Below are 20,503 nucleotides of genomic sequence, written 5' to 3'. Positions count from 1 at the left end.
TTTTAAACAGTCCCGGTGTCTTCCCCAAAGGGATAATCTCCACATCCCAGTGGCACGTGAACAATGTAAAACATACAACTTGTTCATTGTAGTGTGGGCTGCACAAATCAAACCTGAAAGGGCCCCAAGAGGGAAGAGAAAGGGAAGGGAAGACGGGAGAAGGAAAGGGAAGGTCTGAGGCTAAACCAGTCCTGTTATTTTTATATCCAAATTATGTAAATGAGAGAAGTGTTGAGAGAAATTTTAATTTGCTAATAATCTCTCAGACTGATTAGTACCAGTGTGCATGTGGGGGACAGGACACCCAATAATCTGACCCTGGCAATGATCAGGAAACCCAAAGGCTTAGGTCTTGCACCCAGGGGCAAGCGCAGTGACAGAGAAGCATGCTTGCATTCCTAAATATATAAATATATATATATCCACAAGGAAGAAGAAAATTAAAGTAAATGATATTTAAAAAACCAAACCAAACCAAACGAACAAACCAAAAGAAAAAGAAAAGAAAACAAAAAAAGGCTGGCTTGTCAGGGGTTGGGGAAAAGAAGGCTCCGGTGTGTGTACTTACATAGAGGTCAGCACCGTAAAATCCGTCCTGGTAAACCACACTGCAGAAAATCCACACAAAAACAAAAAAACAAACAAACAAACAAAAAAAAAAACAAACACCAAAAAAAAAAAACCAAACAAAAAACAAAAGAACAGAAAACACATTCCGGTTATTGAGGACGGCAGCATGCACATGCATTTTACACAGGCAGGTGATGTATGAATCCACAACCTGGGCTTTTGGCAGGAGCAAATCAGCAAGAGAATGTGTGTGCGCACGCACAGCTCCAAGTCATCTTCCATGGCATGCAAAGGGGGAAGGGGTGGGCAGAGGGGGAGACAGTATGCAAAGGAGAGAGGGAGGGGAACCACCATCTTGTACAGTAAATATTCACTCAAAAAGATCTGACGTCCTGAAGAGAGACAAAGGGTTTAGAAACCTCCACTCTGGTTATTCTCCTGGAACGATTTTAGTTACCCCCTAAAACACATGGAAACGTAGGCTTCATGAAGTGGGCTTGTGAAATTGAGGAGCCCCTCAAAGAAGGTATCCCACAGGGGCTGGAGTCACCTAGGTCAGGAAGTGTGGTTCAGAGACTTGTGCCTGATTACATTTTTTCAGGCTTCACAGGGCTACATGACTTTTGTTTCTGACATCCATACATCACCTGCTTTAACCCTGCACATTAGACATGCGATAAGATTTGGCTGATCACACAAGCATGCAAAGTATTATTATTCAGCATCTTAAAGAACTGATGCAACACCTCAGGAAAACAAGTCAATCAATTCTGATCAAAGTAAACACAGAGAAATGTAATTGAAAAGAAAAAACCAAAAATACCCACAATGCATTGCTTTCACAAGCAGAGATAATGAGCTAAAAAGGTTAGGTGACTGGTCCAAGATCCGAAAATTGAAAGGTGCAGTGGGAGTCCCTGATAGTAATGACTTATTCCATAGCAGAGAGGAGCAACTGGAAGGGTTTCCATGGGATAGTGCATTTTCTGCTTTAAGCCACAGTTTGGTTTCTCTCAGAACTTCAAGCACAAAAGCTGTTAAACAGAGCCTGGGGTTCCCAAATAGCTGCTCTTACTAGAGCATTCACTAGCATAAGACTACACAGCTCATTCTGGGGACAGGGATTGGGGAAGGATGAGGAAGGAAGAGAGGAGATGCCCCCCACCCATTTGAGTTCAGCGTGTGCTTCACATACTGAAGAATTTCCTCCAGCTTTGTCCTCTGAAGAGCTCCACACAAACTCGCTCAAGGCTTTAAAAGGCATTAACCCCACCGTCTGTGATGTTCATGGATCTGATGTGCATGACTTACCCATAGCATTAAGGAAAAAGAAGGTATGGAACACTGACTAACTACTCTTTTGACTATTTTTTACTCATCAGATGGAATGTGAAATGCTGCCAAGAGCCTGCCACCCTCAGACACCCACCTATTGTAAGGCACACACACGCAAAAAAAGCCCAGCAGATCTTGCCAAAATTCTGCATGCTATTACTAAAAAAATAAAACAAAATAAAAAAATAAAATCTTGCAGTGTTAGCTACTGCTTGAATAATTTAGTCTTGCTGCCTTCCCCAGGAAAAGTACACTCCATTCCCAATGGACAAAGTTACTGTAGTCTCCAAGAGCGCTGGGAGCAGGTATGAAGATAGAGACCCTTGTTAGAGGAAGAGGGGAGCCACTTCAGCAGGGAGAAGCAGGCCATAAGATCATGTTTGTTGAAGCTAAATTTTTACAACCACATAACAAAGAGTTTGGCTCCTGGGGCAGTGACTTACATTGCTGGGTTCTCTATCTAGGACCAGGAGTGTTTTAGCAGTGATACTCCACCTGCTCCTGCAGGAAAGGCAAACGCACGACAGAGGAAGTGACTTGGTTTATGAACAGGTTAGCAGTTTTAACAGTTATTCCAAACATAATCAGTTGGATGAACATAAGCATTACCACATTGGATCAGGCCACTATTTCTGTCAGCAAGAGATGCTAGCATCAGCTCTCCAGAGAAAACTGCAAGGAACACTAAAAACAGGTAAGAGTGAGAATTCCTGGATCCAAACACCCAAACACACGTGAATCCTCCATCTCCTTTAGTTAAGATTCGACTAACATCAACTTCCAGGGCTGAAATTTAGCAAGGTTTATTTATGTGGTAGAATATCCATATTTGTGATTCTTCATGCTAGCAAAAACTGAGAGAATTCCTTCATCCGAAAACCACATTCCAGTTACGTAGCTTGGCCAGAGGTATAAAACAGTCTGGCAGCCAGTCAAATCTCGGTGCAATCTGTAAAAAGCCTACTAGCTGAGCTAAAACAGATCAAAGGGAAAAAGAAATAGGCTGGTTTTGTAAAGTAGCCAGCCTATCATTTAGGTGCACCAACAGCTGACTGTGTTGTCAAAGGAATGAAAAAAAACACCCTTAAAGCTCTCTGCTGGCCAGTATCTAGTCTTCTATCTACTTCGGCTTCAAATCAGTGAATCTCGTATGTATTTACACTACTAGACTAAATTATTCTTTACTATGGCTAGTCTCTTCCTCATATAGGTACTTAATGACCATGCACAAGTCAATGACTAACCTACAGGCTGAGAAATAAAATTTATCAAGCTTATTTAGCTTTGAGAGGTTTACAGTAGGTAAGTTTTTTCAGACTGTCTAGATTCTTACAGCTTGTGGTCTGAAGTGTTATTTGTTAGCATTCTCATTTAAAAAGCGTGGCTGCTACAAATCAGGGCAATATTCCAGTACAGTCTTACTCATGCTATATATGAGAGGTTATAATGTCTCCTTATTTCTACCAAGTGGTACCTCAGTTAAAATGGAAGGTTGCATTAGTATTCAAAGACAGGTTTAGGTGACTATCTTACATCACCTCAAATAGTCTAAGCAATTGCTTTCCGAGGTATCATGGCCGTATGTAAGTATGGGCATTTCACATATGCATTAGCAAATCTTGAGTTCTTGAAGTAAATATTAAAACTATTAAGAACTATGATTTCTTGCACCTTCCTCTGGTTTAGCACTTGACACTGTCAAAACTTACTCTAACCTGAATGGTGCTCAGGTCTGATCCAGTATGGCAATACCAATGAGCTTTTATTAATCTAAATTCTGTATTTTAAAATTTAATAACTCTGCTAAGCTCTCAAATGCAGTGATACCATTAAGTTTTGTTACTTAGAACTCAAAACATCACTGAGGTTTGTGAAAACCAATTCCTTCTATCAGGTTTGAGTTAACCTGCAGCTTATTTACTGTCTTCTTCCACATTACTCACTATGTCTTGGTCATTCATGTTGCTGACTGATCTTATGGTGTCATCTTTCCACTGGCCAGGAAGGAAGTAACCAATGGAGGGCAAGGTGTCAGGAACATGTGCCTGTCCCTGACCCCATGGAGGTCAACAGTGCCCACACGGAATGATGGCTGTCCTACAGGTTACTGCAACATGGAATTGAATATTATTGTATTATTCCCCTAGGAATCAAATTTGTTCTACAAAGTATCTTGCAGAGACTCAGACTATGACGGCAAAAAACACCAGTACTAGTTAATTACATCCTAGTGCTTGGGATTAGGACAGCTCTGGGCTTCTGTGAATCTGCCTTGCTTACTGGTGCCCTGTAAATGTTTACTAGACAGTTATGCTGCCCATGAAGACATGGGATCAGTCAGCAGGGTCAGAAAAATTCAGTGTAATACCAGTAAACACAGACATGAGATGCTATTTGGAAGGGCTAATCATTGGAGCCGTGGCCCAATATTTCAAATATTGGCCCATATTTCAAATTAAAATAAACCTTCTACACGGGACTCAGGCTGGATTTACATCAAAGATAAGGCCCTCCCAGTGCCCCACTCCTGACAGCCTCTGGCTCAGAATGCTCTAGCTGTTGCTCCCAGGGACGAGAAGTACATTCCCCCTCCCTGGTGCAAATATTTCATACTCTGCTAGATGGCAGCACCTAGCTCAGCTTTGCTCCTTTGTTGCACTGTGGAGTACTCCCCACCAAAATTGGATTGTTCCATTTTTTAAGCAATAGACAGACAAGCTGCAGGTCAGAGGCTATGGTCAGAGGATAGAGAATGTAAACGAGGAGTGGTGGCAAAAAAATGGATTTGAAAACCCAGAAGAAACACTCTGTTCAGAAGACCAATGTTTAGACAAGAGGTTTCATTTAAAGTCTTCTGGTGAATTAAATACAAACATTGCCAAAATTGCCAAAGAGCAAAGCTAGACTGATACATGACCACGGCAGCTTGCTTCCTGGAGCTCCGCTTTAAATATCAGTCTAAACTCTGTAAGGGTCACAGCAGCTCTCATCACTTAAAGAATTGTGAGCTTATATCAGGCCACCTCCCTGCACTGATGTGTATGGATTCCACTTTCCTTTTTAATAAAAGATTTATTAATTTTTTTCTTCCCTTTTGGGCCTAGTGTAAAGGACAAGAAGGGTCAGTCCACATCTCTGTGTTGGAGGATTCATTCCTACTCCTGGTTCTTTCTGAGAACATTGCCTGGAAAACATGGCAAGTAGAACTCCAGAGACAATATGATTAAAGCATCCTCAAAATCAGAAACAAAACAAACAAACAAAAAGACAGTTTGGAAGGTATTTGCTGATTTATCTGTCATTCCATCACATTTAAACAAACCAACAAAAACCCAAAACAAAACTCACATACAGACCTAGTTCCTTCCTAGTTCCCTTTTAAATGCTCCTTTGTAACAGCATTTTTTGCACTGTATTGCTAGTGAAAATCTGAGGGCAAAGAATGCTAAGGCCACGTATTTGCCATTGCTTCATCGTATTATCGTTCTCTCTACATCCCAAACACTCCCAGCTTTAAATTAATGGACTTGATTAATCTTTGTTTTAAACCTTTTTAAACCGTCTCCAACAAAGAAAGCAAATCCATTGTGGGTAACTGGCTCTTCTGTGTCCTACTGCCAGATGGTGAGGCATGAAGATAATGGATAATATTCCCCATTCCTGAATATGGAAACACAAATGGAGTGCAAAGAGCAGAACCTTTTCAGGAATTTTAGATCTTCTCTTTCTGTCCTTCTCAGCAGCACTATAACATATTGGGTCAATGGAGAGTACCATATACAAATTGAGAAATTATGAGAAGGAACCCATCAGCACTTTAAGCTGTTGCAAGCACTGAAAATTGTTTCATCAAGAACTCAACACAGAAAAATTTAGATTTGCCGCCACTGGACGCCATCATGTGCAGAATGCTCTGGCACTAGCAAAATCTTGACTCTCACCATCCAGACAATTTTAGGGTTTTTTGTTAACCGATTAGCTACTCGACACGGTTGTGCAGAGCACTCTGCTCTCGTGACCAGTGCTTACCCTGGGTAGGCAGGGATGGCCGTGGGAGGTACTGCCCGCACTGCCCCATACACTGTCCTTCCTCGACCCCTCAGGTGGGCGCCCCGAAATGCGGCGGCTGTAGTGGCTGCTGTTGGATAGGGGAAGCCTGGAACTGTAAAGATAGAAAAGGTGGAAGATGAAAAGGATACAAGCTCCAACCCAGAGAACAACCACCTGCTTCAAACAAAGTGACACAACAGCTCCATAGCAGTGGGACGTTGTGGGAAATCTAAATCAGGACATTTGGCATCAATCCTGCGGAGGGACATGCTTATAACCCAGCAAGCATACCATACATACTTTCTGCTACACCATGGCCTTTGGGGGATAGAAGGGTTGCAGAGAGGTTTGGCATGCAAGAGGTTAATGTTTTGGCATGCCTTACCCACCCCAAACAGGGCTCAAATCCCCCCCACCTTTTGACACCACCATGCAGTCTGGTTAGAGTCTGAGAAGCACGGGGAGTTACTATCAATACAGCACACAGCTCTTCCAAAACTTCAGAGGCTCTTTAAAATAATTTGTCAAGAGGCCCTTAAAGTCAACCAACTTACATCATTCTCTTCCCTCCTTTCCCCTCCCACTCTTTTCCACCCAATCCTCTGTATGTTCATTTTAAAGCCTGAAAGACAAGATAGCCCATATAACAGCAGTAGCAATTTCCCATAAAGTGCCAGTTTACTGAGAGCCCACCTTCATTTAACAAGTGTGACCAATAACTGGCACCACATATAGCAATGCCTCTATTATTACGCTTTAAACTGAAGTAAACTGGCTCGTGATGAAACTTTGTAAAATCTCAGAGGCATCTGCAAACCTGTCATAAACAGATACTGAGAGGGAACGAGTCCCAGGGCACAACCCCAACCCAACATGCATCCAGTTGCATGCCACTAGGGGCCCTGCAGACTCGCAGTTTAGCAGCTTGTATAATATGTACTTTAGGGATTTGTCCATTTGGTTTCTTTGATTTCAAAACAGGGAGGGGAGCAAGGGAATGGCCTATTCCTCACACACACCCTCCCCTTGTTCTGCCGCCTCCTTGACGTAGAGAAGGACCCATTCAGTTGTATAGCAAGACACTGCAAATGAACAAGTTACAGCAACCACACAATATACTCTGGCTCAAGGTAAATTCATTCCCAGCGAGACCCATCCTTTCAAGTATATATTATACAAACTGGAGAGAAGAAAGGTAACAGGTCATCATAAACTCAAGCACAGTAACAATAGAGGGGCCATCGGGGGCTACTTACTGATTAAAGGAATGTAAGTGTTAATACCCCCCCTTCCTGACAGGGGCACTGCGGCGTCATTGCCCAGCGAGACATCTGCTTGAAAGCTGGACGCTAATTCAATTTTAAAAAGAATAAAAAACAAAAACAAAATTGTAAAAAGGTTATAAAGAAACAGCAGATTAAGAACATAAACACCACTGCAGTTAAATGGCAGAAGTGGAAGCGTCTACTTCAGCTCTACCTGCATATAACTCAGGGCCGTACACCGCTCCAACCACAGGACTCAACTTCCAACCTGAAACAACAAAGACTGCAGTGAATGCCAAAATCTACACCAAGAGAAGGAACGGGCAGCGTGGGTAGGGGGAATGGTTTCTTGCATGCGCCCCAGCTTCACATGCACAGCTCTTTCCAATTTCTGCTTCGCCTCAATCCCCCTTGGTGTAGATGGAGGCCAACTGCCTTTTCCTAATGTCAAGCTCTAGGTCCGGGTCACTGTATCGGAGGGAACCGCAAAACATCAGCTGATCCGCAGTGGGCAGAGGCCCTGCTGAGGGAATACCAACTACCTTATATGCATATTTGCCATAAGACCATGCGACCTGGCATTCCCTGAAGGAGCCGTTCTGCCAGCTCCTCCCTGTTTTCACTGGGAACACTGCAGATCCAAGGCTTCTCTAAAGCCACTGGCCCAGACTGTCATCTCAGGCAAGTCAATTTCTAGCCTTGAATTCTCAAAACACCCTTCTGTCTAGTCTGCTAGAGATCTGCTAAAAAGCAACAGTGTCTGAATTTCCTCATTAATTGCATTACACAACTATAGTTCATAAAACGAAATCATTCTATTCATCTCACACTTTTTCCTCACTGTTATTTTAGTATTTCTTGCCTTCTTTGTGCTGCTTTTCAGATAAAAGCCTTCACAGAGAAATTATTTCAATATAATCTGGATAATTGGCAAGAACTGCAAATCATCAAGATAAAACCTACAAGAGAATAGGGCTTAAAGAAGTATAGGTATGAGTTGGTACATATTTCCAGTCACATCTAGAAGCCTCTCTGTCTTTTCCCCCTCCATCTCTCTAATGGGAGAGAAAAGATGTATAAAGCTAACAATGTGATCTGGGTTGGCTTCCACAAAGCATTCCTTTTAGGAAAGATCTCAGCTGTTCAGCTAGCAATCACAGAGGCATTTTTACTTAAATAAATCCATATGCTTCCTCTGTTTTGGAGCCCTGGTGCACTTACTGAACTTTTAACACCTCTAACCGCTCTAGAAGCCATATGAGCAACCCTGTGAACTGCAGCCCATCAACACCACCCCTTCACCTGCTGGCAGAGTATCAATGACAGATGCAGTGCAGGTTCCCTCTGCAAGTACAGGCATGCTCCTGCTGCACTCCTCACCTTGATGGCAAAATACTCCAGTGGTGGCAGCAAGAGGACTATCAACTCTCAAATTTAGTAACAGTTGTACAACCATAGTTGCCAGTGTGCCTTAAGCCTGTCTAATACTAAATTCCTCTGCATAGCTTTAGCACTGGCTTTAAACTGCTGGCTGCAAAAAGCAAAATATTCTTGTACATTATCGCTTTCACAGGGAAGCCAAGTTTCGTTACCAGTCACATGCATAAAATTTTATGCCCTTGTTTTCAGGACAATATACCATGGATAAATTGCCCTTTGCTAAACAATTTCCTAGTTCTTTCTAGGTACTGTGACCCAGAATCCCAGGCCTTCTGCTTGGCCCTGTTTCCCCAGTTCTGTACCCAAAGTAAGATTTACTTGCACGGGACCACTCAAAAAGTTGGCAGCAGAGCAACGTAAATTTTTTTAAAATTTTTATCTTCTGAGTTTAGAGTCTTTGTAATCAAAACAGAATCTCACACTAGCAACTACCTGTATACAGCTTCCTGCCTTGATGAAACTGTTTGGGAGCATTTGCACACCAAAAAGAACTTCACTGTCTGTTTCACGGCAAAGACTCAGATTCAAATTCTTTATCAAAGCAGAATTCAGTTCTGCTGGGAGAATGATCTTTTTATGCTATATATGCCTATGAACTAAAATGACTGCACAGAGAACCACCAAGATATCCCAATGAAACAGGATTCTTCATTATCCTAACAACTTGGTCTTTCTCTGTTTAGGTTCACCGGAAAATTACTCAACACAGGCGCAGTCTGAAACAGAAAGCAAGCAAACAAGCAGCTCAAAGGCTCTGTTTTGCTGGTTGCTTGGGAACAGCTGTCCTTTTAGATAGAACCTAAACTGAGCTATCTTAAGTTATTAAGCTGATTACACATCTTAAGTTATGTTTCTGCATTCATATTTAGGTATCTACATGACGGCAGTGAGACACAGGAGTACTGCACACCCCACCATACAGAACCAGCCTGCAGTAACCCAGTGGTCCTTGGCACCTTTACCCATCTTGACCACATTAGGCATATCCCTACTACTCTCTGTCCCCACTTCTCCATCTGGAAAACGGTATTCCTCCGCAAACACTTTAGGGTTATACTGAATGATATAATGATACAAATTAGAGTTTGTGGCGTTTTATTGGTTTCTTTTGGTCCTGAGGAGAGGTCATGACTTTTTGACTTTTCCCTTTTGTCTTTCTTCAAAGGTTTTGGCTCAACATTAGTACAAACAGTCTCTCTTACCATTTGCATAAGGTGTGACCATCTTCTTATTGGTCATCACTCTCGCAGTGGCATTGTTAACCTAAAAGTAAGAAAGGGAAGGGGGAGGAGAGGGAAGGAAGTACAGAACATTAGGGAAAATGGTGAAAAACTCTCAGATACCACACACACACACACACACATACACGCACCACACACACTATGCTTCTCAGAGCAAAAAAAATTAAACAGCTAATTTTACATTAATGCAATCTTTAAATTACTTTTAACAGTTGCCATTTAATTATAAAAGTTACAGCTAAATGTGGCATTTTAAAATTATGCATTAAACGAAAGGCCAACAAGAGTAAAATGCAGATTGTCCACCACCCTGCCATCCCTAGGATGGGATTATTTACAGCTCAGTGATCAAAAGGGCAAAACCCTAGATGCTTTGTCCAGGTTCTGTTCGAGAGGCAGGAATAATTTCTGAAGCTCAGGGCAGGGGAATTGAACCAGGTGACACACAAACTGATTTGTTTCTCAAGCTCGCTGGTGGAACTGGGGCCCAGCAGGTCACTGGCAGGACACTTGAGTAGAAAAAGGTAGCCTGGAGTCCCTCAGCATTAGATTTGAACTCCCAAGGCTTGAGGAAATCTCTGGAACATCACCAACTGTTTAGATGATGTACATTCATTGATTTACACCCAGCATTTTCAGATATTTTTCCAGATTACTTTTTCCTTGTCACAAATCTCATGGGACAAAAAGAATACATAGCAGCAGAGCTGGATCTTTTTTGGGGTTACTGTGCCCTCCACCCTCTTTACAGAGCTCTGCATAGTTCCAAGCGGTTTGACTGCTCAAGCAAGTGGGGTGTTACTGCAGAGATGGTGCTGATAAAGAAAAGATGGACTAGTATGGAAGCCAAGTTACTGCAGCCCCGTGTCAGCCTCAAAGCTCTTGCAAGGAGGGTGAAGTCTTTATGTATCATCAATAATTTATCAAAGCCCATGCCAAATGGAAATGGAGGCCAGTGTGAAGAAGAAAAAAAACGGATACAAAAATAGAAGCTGCCTTGGGCCCTTGAGATATATGGATGGTGGGTGTACACAGAGTGAGGAATCCAGAGCTACATTTTACTCTTGTTTCAGACCCAAAACAATAGAAACATTACACATTTCAAAAAGAAAGAATGGGAAACAACAATGATGAGACTGAGAGCATGCAGTTAAACACACACAGATAAAAAAAAGAAAGAAAAAAAACACACCACAATTGATTCAAAGGGTGGGGAGGGGAGGAATGAGGGGATAGGGTCTCACAGACAATCATTAGATGGAGCGAGTGCCTGAAATCAGCTGCTACAGCAAAGTGCAACACAAGCACTTAAAGGAAAAATTGCCAGAACCAATCAGAAACCACCAGTCAGCAAAGAGACCAACAGCTGCATTTAACTTAGTAAAGAAATAAACTGGGGAAGGGGCAGAAAGAAAAAGAGAGAAAACAAACAGTAACAGCTACAAACAGGTCTCAGATAGAAAGAGCAGCAGAAAGAAGGGGCAGGGAGAGAGAGAAGAGGAAATGGGTGCATTAATAAAAACCAGCCAAACTGGAGTTCAGTAACTCTGAGTAAGATGTGCAAGGGGAAATCACCATGAAGTCAGTAATCAAACAGCTCAGACTGCTACAAAACAATATGTACATCCAAAGTCCAGGCGGCATTACTCAACAGCATTGAAAATAAAAGGGGGAGAAGGGGAAGGAGGTGGGTGGGAACAACAAGTCAAATCACATTTCGTAGTGTTAATGTGAGATGGCAGATGGATTTTTTCTTTCTTAATTTTTTTTTGTAATTTTAAGAAAAATTTAAAAAAAAAAGAAAAGAAAAAGCTTCTTCTCTAGCACTTTTGTTTCACTTACCGCCAACTCGTACCATCGCCAGCATTGTGTATAGTTACCATGGAAAGAGTGAGTCAAGTGAAGGGCCCTAAACGCTAAACCATCGGAAAGGGAAATAAAAAAAACAAAACAAAACAGAAAAAAAAAGCAAAATATGCAGACATCTTACTCAAAAAGGCGGCTTTTTTGTTTCAATATTTGTACTCTTTGGTTTGTGTTTGGTTTGTCTTTTTTAAAGAAAGAAGGAGAGAGGGATGATGCCAGTTAGCCTTCAACACAGTGGAACACCAAACTGGTTAACACCAGGCATGCCCAACATATGGCCACGACAGCCAGCCAACATTAACCCTTCCCTCCCCGGTGGTGAGAGCTAGCAAACTTACAGGATTAGCTTTCACCAAACCTGCTCTTGACCACGGGCAGATCAAGAAACCAGCAGTGTGTATAGCACAGACCACTCAGGGCTGCTGCCCCACGTGTCCCCACCCCTCCCACAGGCATCATCTCACACTTGCATGGAGGAGAACTGGCCTCAGAGGAAAGAGAGGATACTGGCTGGCCCCCTGCTTTCTTTTTTGAACACAGTTAGAAGTTGGACAGTACTCTTTCAGTTAGTTTTGTTCAGGCCTGGTAACAGGAAACGGGAGCCTTGCAAACTGAAGCAAAGGAAAAAATCAAGACAGCAGAAGGGCAAAAAATTGGAGTGGGTGGGAATAAAACTTAATAAAAGAAGAAAGAAAAGGAAAAAAATACCGAAAACAACAATAAAAATATTCTGTAAAGGGTGTAAACTTCTATACATTTCAGTGCAGGGAGGTGAAGGACACAGACACAAACACACACGCACACACGAGACTAGGATCCAAATGTGAAATAAGTGAGGCAAGACACAAAAAGAAATCAAAAGAATAAATATAAAGAAGAAATTGAATTACTGAAGACATGCACCTCGATTTTACGGCCCTCTACCACGGTGCCGTGTAATTTCTCCCTGGCCCTGTCTGCATCAGCACTATTCTCGAAAGTTACGAACCCGAATCCCTGCATGCAGCGGGAGAAGGGGGGAAAACATGCACATCGTTATATATTGAAATACTGATCTCTAGGTAAATAGAGAAAAAATATCACAGTATGAAATCAACATCAGCACAACTCAGCAATAACCTCCTAGAGTCACATTGTTGGTTCATGCATGTTTCATAAATGAAAGAAATTAAAATCAATAAAAAAGGAACTGTAATAATAAGAATAATAAGAGTAATTAAAAAAAAGAAAACATAAAAGCAATTGAGGCCAGACCAAAAAAGAAGTACAAAGTTACTCGAGACAATTTTTCATTTTGTTTTGGTTTGGTTTTTTGTTTAAAAATACTAAACTCTGCTTCGATATAGGCAAGCTGGGCAAGCCCAAGGGGGGCTTCTCTCCCCTTTTAATGAACACACAAATTCTGTAGGACCCCCACCCACTCCAGACACAGTACAGGACATCGACACTTTGTTCTCTTGAGAAACTGCTATGAGAGTGAGCAGCGATCTCAGTTCATGCCTGGTACCAGGAATTCTGCAAAGCTTTGAGCAAATCAAACACTGAACCTTGTTTTTCCCACCCGTAGAATGGAGACAATAATAATTACCTACCTTAGAACACTGTTGAGAGGAAGGGCTCTTTGTAAAGCATCCCTTGTAAACTCTTCAGGGCACAGCTCATGTCTACTCCTAAGCCTGTAACTTCCCTAATGATACATGCGGCCCTGAAAGTAAGCAGGGCTTCTAGGTGGCACCATAAAATAAGCATATTTAATGTGAAGATTTAGATACTGTGATACTGTAGTTCCAAAATATTCTTATCTCTGAGTACTGTGGTGGACTTGACTGTAAATCTAAACACCTAAATACTGGTTCATTGGTCAAGGCAGGTTTTGTATGACACTGCTAACCCTCTGCTACCTCTCCTTCCCACCCTTCTACCCATCTTACCCAGCTTTGTTCTGAGACGACAACCTCTGTGCCGTGGATAGCAACAAATATCTGCCTAGTTAGACCATGAAACTTCCAGAAAAATTGACATGCCCTGCTTGGAGCACCCGCAAAGGCTCAAGGATTGCCAAAACGTCACTTAGACAAATTCAGGTTTACCACACCCATGAAGGCACAAGCAACCCAACAGCACAGTACACATGCTCATGCAGGGGTGTAACAGGACAGCGTAAGAGACCATGCTTCCTTCCACAGAAATGAGTGCACTGACATTAAGAGAGAGCCAAAAGGACAAAGTGAATTAGGATTTTAACTAGGAGCAAATGGCATCTTAATACAGACGACTGTGATGAGACAATCTTCATGCCATTAGAGAGAGTGGACCCAAACAAAAAGCATTGTTGCATTCTGCTTTCAGGATATCTTAACAGCAATGGCAGCTGTGGCTGGGTATAAAGCAAATGCTGCTTTAATGTATAAAGAGTAATCTCCACTGGCTCCAGTACCCTCAGGAGCAGAACAACAAAGCTTACATTTGATGCAAAGGAAACCCCCTCCCGATGTTAACTGAAGAGTGAGGTGATGAGAGTGATCTACAGCCATGCCTATCAGGGCTCCAGGCACGCCAGCCAGGCAACCTCCTTCATGCACTTTGGGGTTTTGGACTGGACAGCCCAAAAAACATATAGCATCCTGACTTCTAGGCATTGTTAGCAATGAGACACAAGCAAGCCATGATTCTTCAAGTGCTTTTTAAAGGTCTTTACAATACTAATCTTAAACGGCCCAGGCTGTTTAAGTGACAAGTTGGCTTTTATCATCCACAGCTAGGTTTCCAGCATAAAACTGCTACAAATTTGTTAAATGCAGAGTGGTGGTTGTTGGTTTTTTGGGAGGGGGAGGTTTACTTTTTTTTTCTCCCCCCTGAACAGCAATAATAAAGGAACTTAGCCAGTACTACAATGCTGAGATCAACGAAAGCGCCCCTTTGGGCTCCAACCCAATAATCTAAAGCTTCAGATAATTTCATTTCTCCAGCTATAAATAAAGAGCTATATAAATAACAAACTGTTGCCTTTTTCAGAACAGCATAGAAGTTCCCTGTTTAAATGAACTCAAATCAGAGCTACAAGACATAGTGGCTAATAAAACAGCCCAAGTGCATAAAACTCTCAAATATGTTGCAGAGAACTGAGGGGAGTGCAGGGGGGTGTAATAGCAAAGCTGATTATGAAGGAATAGGGTATTGTGCCTGCTTTAAAGAGCCCCTACAGAGAAAGGTAAGCTTGAGAAACAGAGCAACACCTTTCCCTCTGGTTCTGTATAATGGGGAAAAAACATCCGTTAAAGGTTGGGGGAGGAGGGGAGGTAAGGACTGCAATAGGAATCTCTATTTCCCTCTTCTCTTTTTGCATTAAAATTTCTGTTTGTTCTAGACAAGCCTGGGGAGACCGAATGAAATTTATGTCTTCGCTGATGATGTGAACTGAAAGCTTGAGTGCAGATGGAAAGTAATTTTTTAGACATTAATCTGTGCAGGCTAGAACCAAACTAAGACTATTTTAATTCACATCTGTTTGCAATTAGCAAAGTCCGTATGGGATTTTAAAAAACTACATTATCATTAAATATCTTTAAACTGAGTAGGAATTTTCAGTATTTTTGCTAAGTTAACTCAAGGTAGCATACGATCCACATGCAGACTATATGAATATAATTAACAATGTGAATTAAAACAGAATTAATCTGATTCAGAACAACATAACTAATTAACTATATTTTATTGATAGATCAGCCCTTAGCTTGTGCAACTTTTTGTTGAGCATCATTTAATGTCAATGCTAAATTAATGCTTTACATAGTTGACTATGGCAGTCAGTATTTGTGTCCTCTTGGTTTGTCATATTAATGCATCTCTTAGACATTCAAATTCTCATCAGGAAAAACAGGTGAGCCACACTTGACATTTTTTTTTCTAAGTTTAAAAACTAGCAATGAGATATATATACACACACATTTTTGAAGTGGGAGAGAAAAAAGAACATACACATATTTTTTAGTCCTTCTCACAGATGACCTGTAAAGAATAGGCATTAATTTGTACCTAAATACATATGCAACAAACAGTTCTCAGTTCTCCCTCAGCAAGGTTGTCTTGACCTTTCAAGAAAAAAAAGAAACAAAGCAAGAAAAAAAAAGATGGGGCAGGTATCCAATATTTATAGCTTAGCTTTATAGGAGGTACTATAAACACAATAAGGACATATGGATTGCTCCATAGTAATAGGTATGGAGCCAGAGGAACAGAAGATCCTGAACAAAAAAAATACTTAGGTTTCCTAAAATTCAGATTTTACACAAAGTTTGAGTTTAATAATGCTGTTATGATAACAAGGCTAAAATTTTCAACAATTCCTCCCCACCACCAACTGCCATGAACTTCTCCCCCACAGAAAATAAGTTTAACCCAGTGAATGCTAAATTCCAACCAACATTTTTGGGACTGGGGAGTAATTTGCAGTACCAGACTAACCCTTTTACCCAAAGGTTTATTGAAAGGACCTGAAGAGACCGAGTAACTGTCACCTTTTTAGTCTGGCCTCAGATTCTGCAATAAATAACAAGCAACATGATGAGCAGTGGAAAAAAAAAAATAAATGTGTATATATATATATATAGTATTTGAATGTTTCCATCTCTGAAGAATGAGAAAGAAAATTTACCATGTAACCGTAAAGGGAGAAATCAAAACCAGACGGTTCTCCTGGGTGTGGCCAGAACACAGAAATTAAACAAAAAACAACAACAAAAATAAAATAAAGTAAAATAAAAAAAAAATTAAAAAAAAAAAAAAAAGGCAAAGAAAACTAAACAGAGCCCCCTGAAATCCATGCATTGTTAACCCTTCATCATGGAGTTTAGACCAGTCACCTCAGCAGCAGCGTCTTTGCCTTGTACCATTGTAGCACACAGCCAACAACCAGCCTTGCTGTCATCTGCTGCTGTGCTTATTTCTAACCAAGATTTTTTTTTTTTTCCCCATTATTTCCATAATAAACTTTTAGAAGCCTGAAAAAAATGGCCAAAGAGGCAGCAGTTTAGGCTACTTATTTCCAAGGCATTTGGAAAGAGTAGGAGGTTTTCAGCTATAATCCACCGGAGATGAGCAGGACTGAATGCACCGACAGCAACACAGCACAAAAACCCAGAAACAAATTATTGAAGACACACACACACACAAATGCACCCTTCAAGCTGGTGAAAGCATCTGTGTAAACCAAGGTGCCACCACTTCAACTTCAGCAGCTCTTCCAACTCCTCCTGGCCCCCATGCTGCACTTTGCATTAAGGCACATACATGTGTAGAACCTCTCTGTGTACCTGTGCAATCTGGTGAGTCAGATGCAGGAATTAACCTGACTAAAAAAAAAAAAATGTAAGTGTATCTTCAAAAAAACCTGCAGGGCTATTTTTAAGCTCTGTCATTTCCACAGTCTAGCTTGAGCTGTTCCACTGCCTGTCCCTGCTGGGAAACAGCAGAGGGGGTTGAGAACAACAGTGAGGAGTGGGAGGCCAGCCTGCACTGCTGGGCAGTGAGAGCCTGGGGCTTCAGAGCAGCTCCAGCCAGCTCAGGACACGGGCTTCCTGATCAGGCCCTGGTCATCCCCAGGTGTGTGCTGCTCCTCCTCCATTCAACTGATCCTGGATCTTACTGTGCAGTCTGTGAGTTCAACAAGCTGAACTGGCTGAAGACAAGCTCATTTCTCTCCCCGCTGCATCAGTGTTTTGCTAATTTAGCACCTAGATTCAGTTCCCTACATAGTGAAATGAGCACTGCTAGAAAAGAATGCCCACAGGAGCAGTAGATCAGCTTATACTATGAAACCATAAACTTCAGCCTGAAATTCAAGTTTAAATAAATCAGTTCAGAGTATGGACTAACTGATCTCTTTAGTTCAGTATTGGCAGACTTCAAGGCATGAAACCACTGAACTAGGCATAAAGAGACACTGGTCATGTCTCCTACATGCCACTGGCACCCTAAAGGGATTTGGTGACCTGAGAAAGTGACACTGGTCACCAGTACTTAATTTGTTTTTAAACCTCATGGTATTAATAACACTGTTTCTATTTCTGGCTCAACTGATGAAATCTGAACAAAAAAATCCAACCAACCAAAAAAACCCCACTCTCTATTCAGCTAGGATTTGGCTGTGTGCTTACATACTCCTGGTCTCTGAATGTCATTGAGGGCACATCTTGGAATGCCACACGGTACACAGCTGGTGAGCAAAGAGTTTGGATTCCCTTCCCCTGCAGTTTTACAAATGCCACAGGGTACCTCATTACACAAGCAGACTGCATTAATTCTGCAAATACGTCCACTTGTTCAATTCAGCAAAATAATGGCAAAATACGCATCTAGAGGATGCATCTCCACTAACAAAAGGAGCAGGAATCCTCTCAAATTTCTCTGGAGGTGTTTTATTCATGGTTCACTGAAGTGCATGGTAAACTGCAACCATGGGCAGAATGCTATTTAAAGGTGGTTATACCAGTCAGAGCTAGAAATGTAATGGTAAACAGGATAAATGAAACAAACAGCTAATTTCCTGGAAGCAAGCAAAAAAAGCCAAACACATCAAGGGAAGACTGATGGAATTCTATTAAACAAGAAGCAAACAAAATGTAATTCAAGGAATGCTTAAAGTTTTTATCTTGTTTCTCACACACAGCAAAGCAGTATCAGTGAGGTCTACCAGGGCCCATATATTCCTACTAAACAGACTGAATCTGAGAAGAAAGCGAGTTACAAAACAAGAATTCACATTGCTTTGAGAGAAGAATCAGCAAAACTCATTAACTGCCTTCTACACTGCTGTGATAGAGAAAGTCAACAAACACCAATTCTGAAAGAACCTCAGGTGAGAGGTGGCTGTGATGGACACACCCAGCTCACTCTTTGGTCACCAAACTTTGTAAGTACACAGAGATCCTGAAGATGCAGCCAGTTTGATAGAGCTTCCCCAGGCTGTTGAAGAAACCTGCCTGGTCATCTCAGGTGGATTCAAAATGAAGAATGCTACCTGAACGCTTCCTCCAGTCCCTCCTACTGACCAGCACTGGAGCGATCCCAGTAGAGTTCTCCCGCCACAGCTTGGCGGGGACAAAGCGCTGCTCAACCCCATTGTACACTGGGTGGGGGCAAACCCAGGGCAGTTTGGGATTTACCACTGTACCTTTAAAATATTTACAAAACATATACACAAAACACTACAACCCTTAGGAACCCAGGGAAAGGAAGGGAGCATTGAGAACACAGCACAAGGCAGGCAGCAGGAGCATCTGCTTTCGGATTCCCAAGAGAGAGGAGGAGAAGAAGAGAGAGAGGTTTCATATCATTAGATTAGAATGGAAACCATAGGGCAGGAAAATGCATTCAGATTTTTTTCCCTAAGGTGGAGGAAGAACCCAAGAGTGGCCTCCAGAAAGATCCATTTCCTTTGCTTCACCATCAGATCACCAAACTGTTGTTTTACCATTATTATGTGAATACCAGGTGCTTCGTGCAGCTACACCCCATTCAAACACTGGGGGCTCCCATTTTCATGCTAAGCGGGAAGAATCTTGCATTCTTTTAAAACAGGAATTATTTGGGTGAGAAGGATGCAAAGATACCATGAAATAACTCTGGCTGTTTTCTCATTCTGTTCAGATTCTGGACATCCCTCAATATAGGCTACCAGTTTTGTAACTGCTTCTTGCTGCAAGATGACAAAAAAAGCAGTAGAAAACTGCATGGCTAATAAAGACTCGAAGAACATCTCTGTTTTCTTTTTTTTTTTCCTTTTTTCTTTTTTTTTTTTTTTTCTCAAATATTCATTAAGGGTTCAGGGTAACATTCATTAAGGAACTCTTCAACAATAATTTTGGTTTTAACTGAAAACCAGAAGCCTTGGGCATTATTGCAACGGCACAAAAAGGTACTTTTCATAGTCATAAATCAAGCCTTCACAGAAAAGCCTTCAATGCCCATGTTGCCTAGAAGGGAAAGGGCAGCCGTGGGCATTTAATACACAGGGCTGTATGGATGGGAGAGAGAGAGAGAGAGAGAGAGAGAGAGAGAGAGTGAAGTTCATGTGTGAAAAGGAAAACACTGCTCTGTAAAGCACAGACAGTGGGATATGAAGAACATTTTGCCAGGCCAGTTACTTTTGTTCTTTCTTTTACAATAGTATCTGGACAAATAGGGATTTGATAGAGGCCAGAGGCTATTCTCAAAACCAAACAATAATGACTAAAATCAAGAGTAATTCACAGGTAGCTCTGGCCTATAAGTATCAAAAGAACAGCAGACAGAAGAATAAATATTTACAAATTCAGCACAGCTGATTGTTTTGGTAAAGCATATAGATATTCAACGATGCAGGGAAGTAAAACTAACAAACCAAACAGACATTTATTTGTTCAGACTATCATGTTAAAAAACAAAACAAAAGAAAACTATGGTATTAAAGGAGAAACATAGGATGAGAGGAAAGGGCTGAAGCTCATATCTTTTGTATACAGGTCAACGGCTTTCTGGTTTCCAGATAATACAGGACTGAAGAATTTCAGAATGTATCTTGGGCAACATGGGTGGAAATTTGCAGCAGACTCTGAACATGAACACACCTCAGAATATATGCTGAGGCAAAGAGGCCACCATAAAAACTGTGGACCTCAAATCCAAGCAAAAGGCATAGACTCTAAACCAAATCTGCTTAGCTGAATTGCAACTTCAAAACCTTTTGTGTGCATGCAC

At 41.5% G+C, this 20,503-nt stretch overlaps 1 protein-coding gene across 18 annotated transcripts in view; it reads right to left on the bottom strand.

Annotated features, from left to right (window-relative positions):
- The window catches only part of RBFOX2 (RNA binding fox-1 homolog 2), a 171,538-nt gene that overhangs the window by 15,466 nt on the left and 135,569 nt on the right, over positions 1-20,503 (bottom strand). For 6 of the 18 annotated variants that reach the window (XM_040061844.2, XM_040061848.2, XM_040061846.2 and 3 more), the window contains 5 exons: positions 12,671-12,763; positions 9,863-9,923; positions 7,435-7,488; positions 7,212-7,304; positions 5,935-6,067 (listed from right to left, as the gene is read on the bottom strand). In XM_040061844.2, the coding sequence (XP_039917778.1) occupies positions 5,935-6,067; positions 7,212-7,304; positions 7,435-7,488; positions 9,863-9,923; positions 12,671-12,763 (434 nt within the window). Of the gene's footprint in view, positions 1-568; positions 609-2,348; positions 2,407-5,934; positions 6,068-6,509; positions 6,578-7,211; positions 7,305-7,434; positions 7,489-9,862; positions 9,924-12,670; positions 12,764-20,503 lie in introns of those variants that run through there. The other 12 variants (XR_009207755.1, XR_005700512.1, XM_040061845.2 and 9 more) reach the window with 6 other exon arrangements.

The sequence above is a fragment of the Hirundo rustica genome, chromosome 4 (assembly GCF_015227805.2).
Source record: "Hirundo rustica isolate bHirRus1 chromosome 4, bHirRus1.pri.v3, whole genome shotgun sequence".
Classification (NCBI taxonomy): Eukaryota; Metazoa; Chordata; class Aves; order Passeriformes; family Hirundinidae; genus Hirundo; species Hirundo rustica.
The sequence above is the reverse complement of the archived record's forward strand: the minus strand, read 5'-3'. Positions and strand labels throughout refer to the sequence as shown.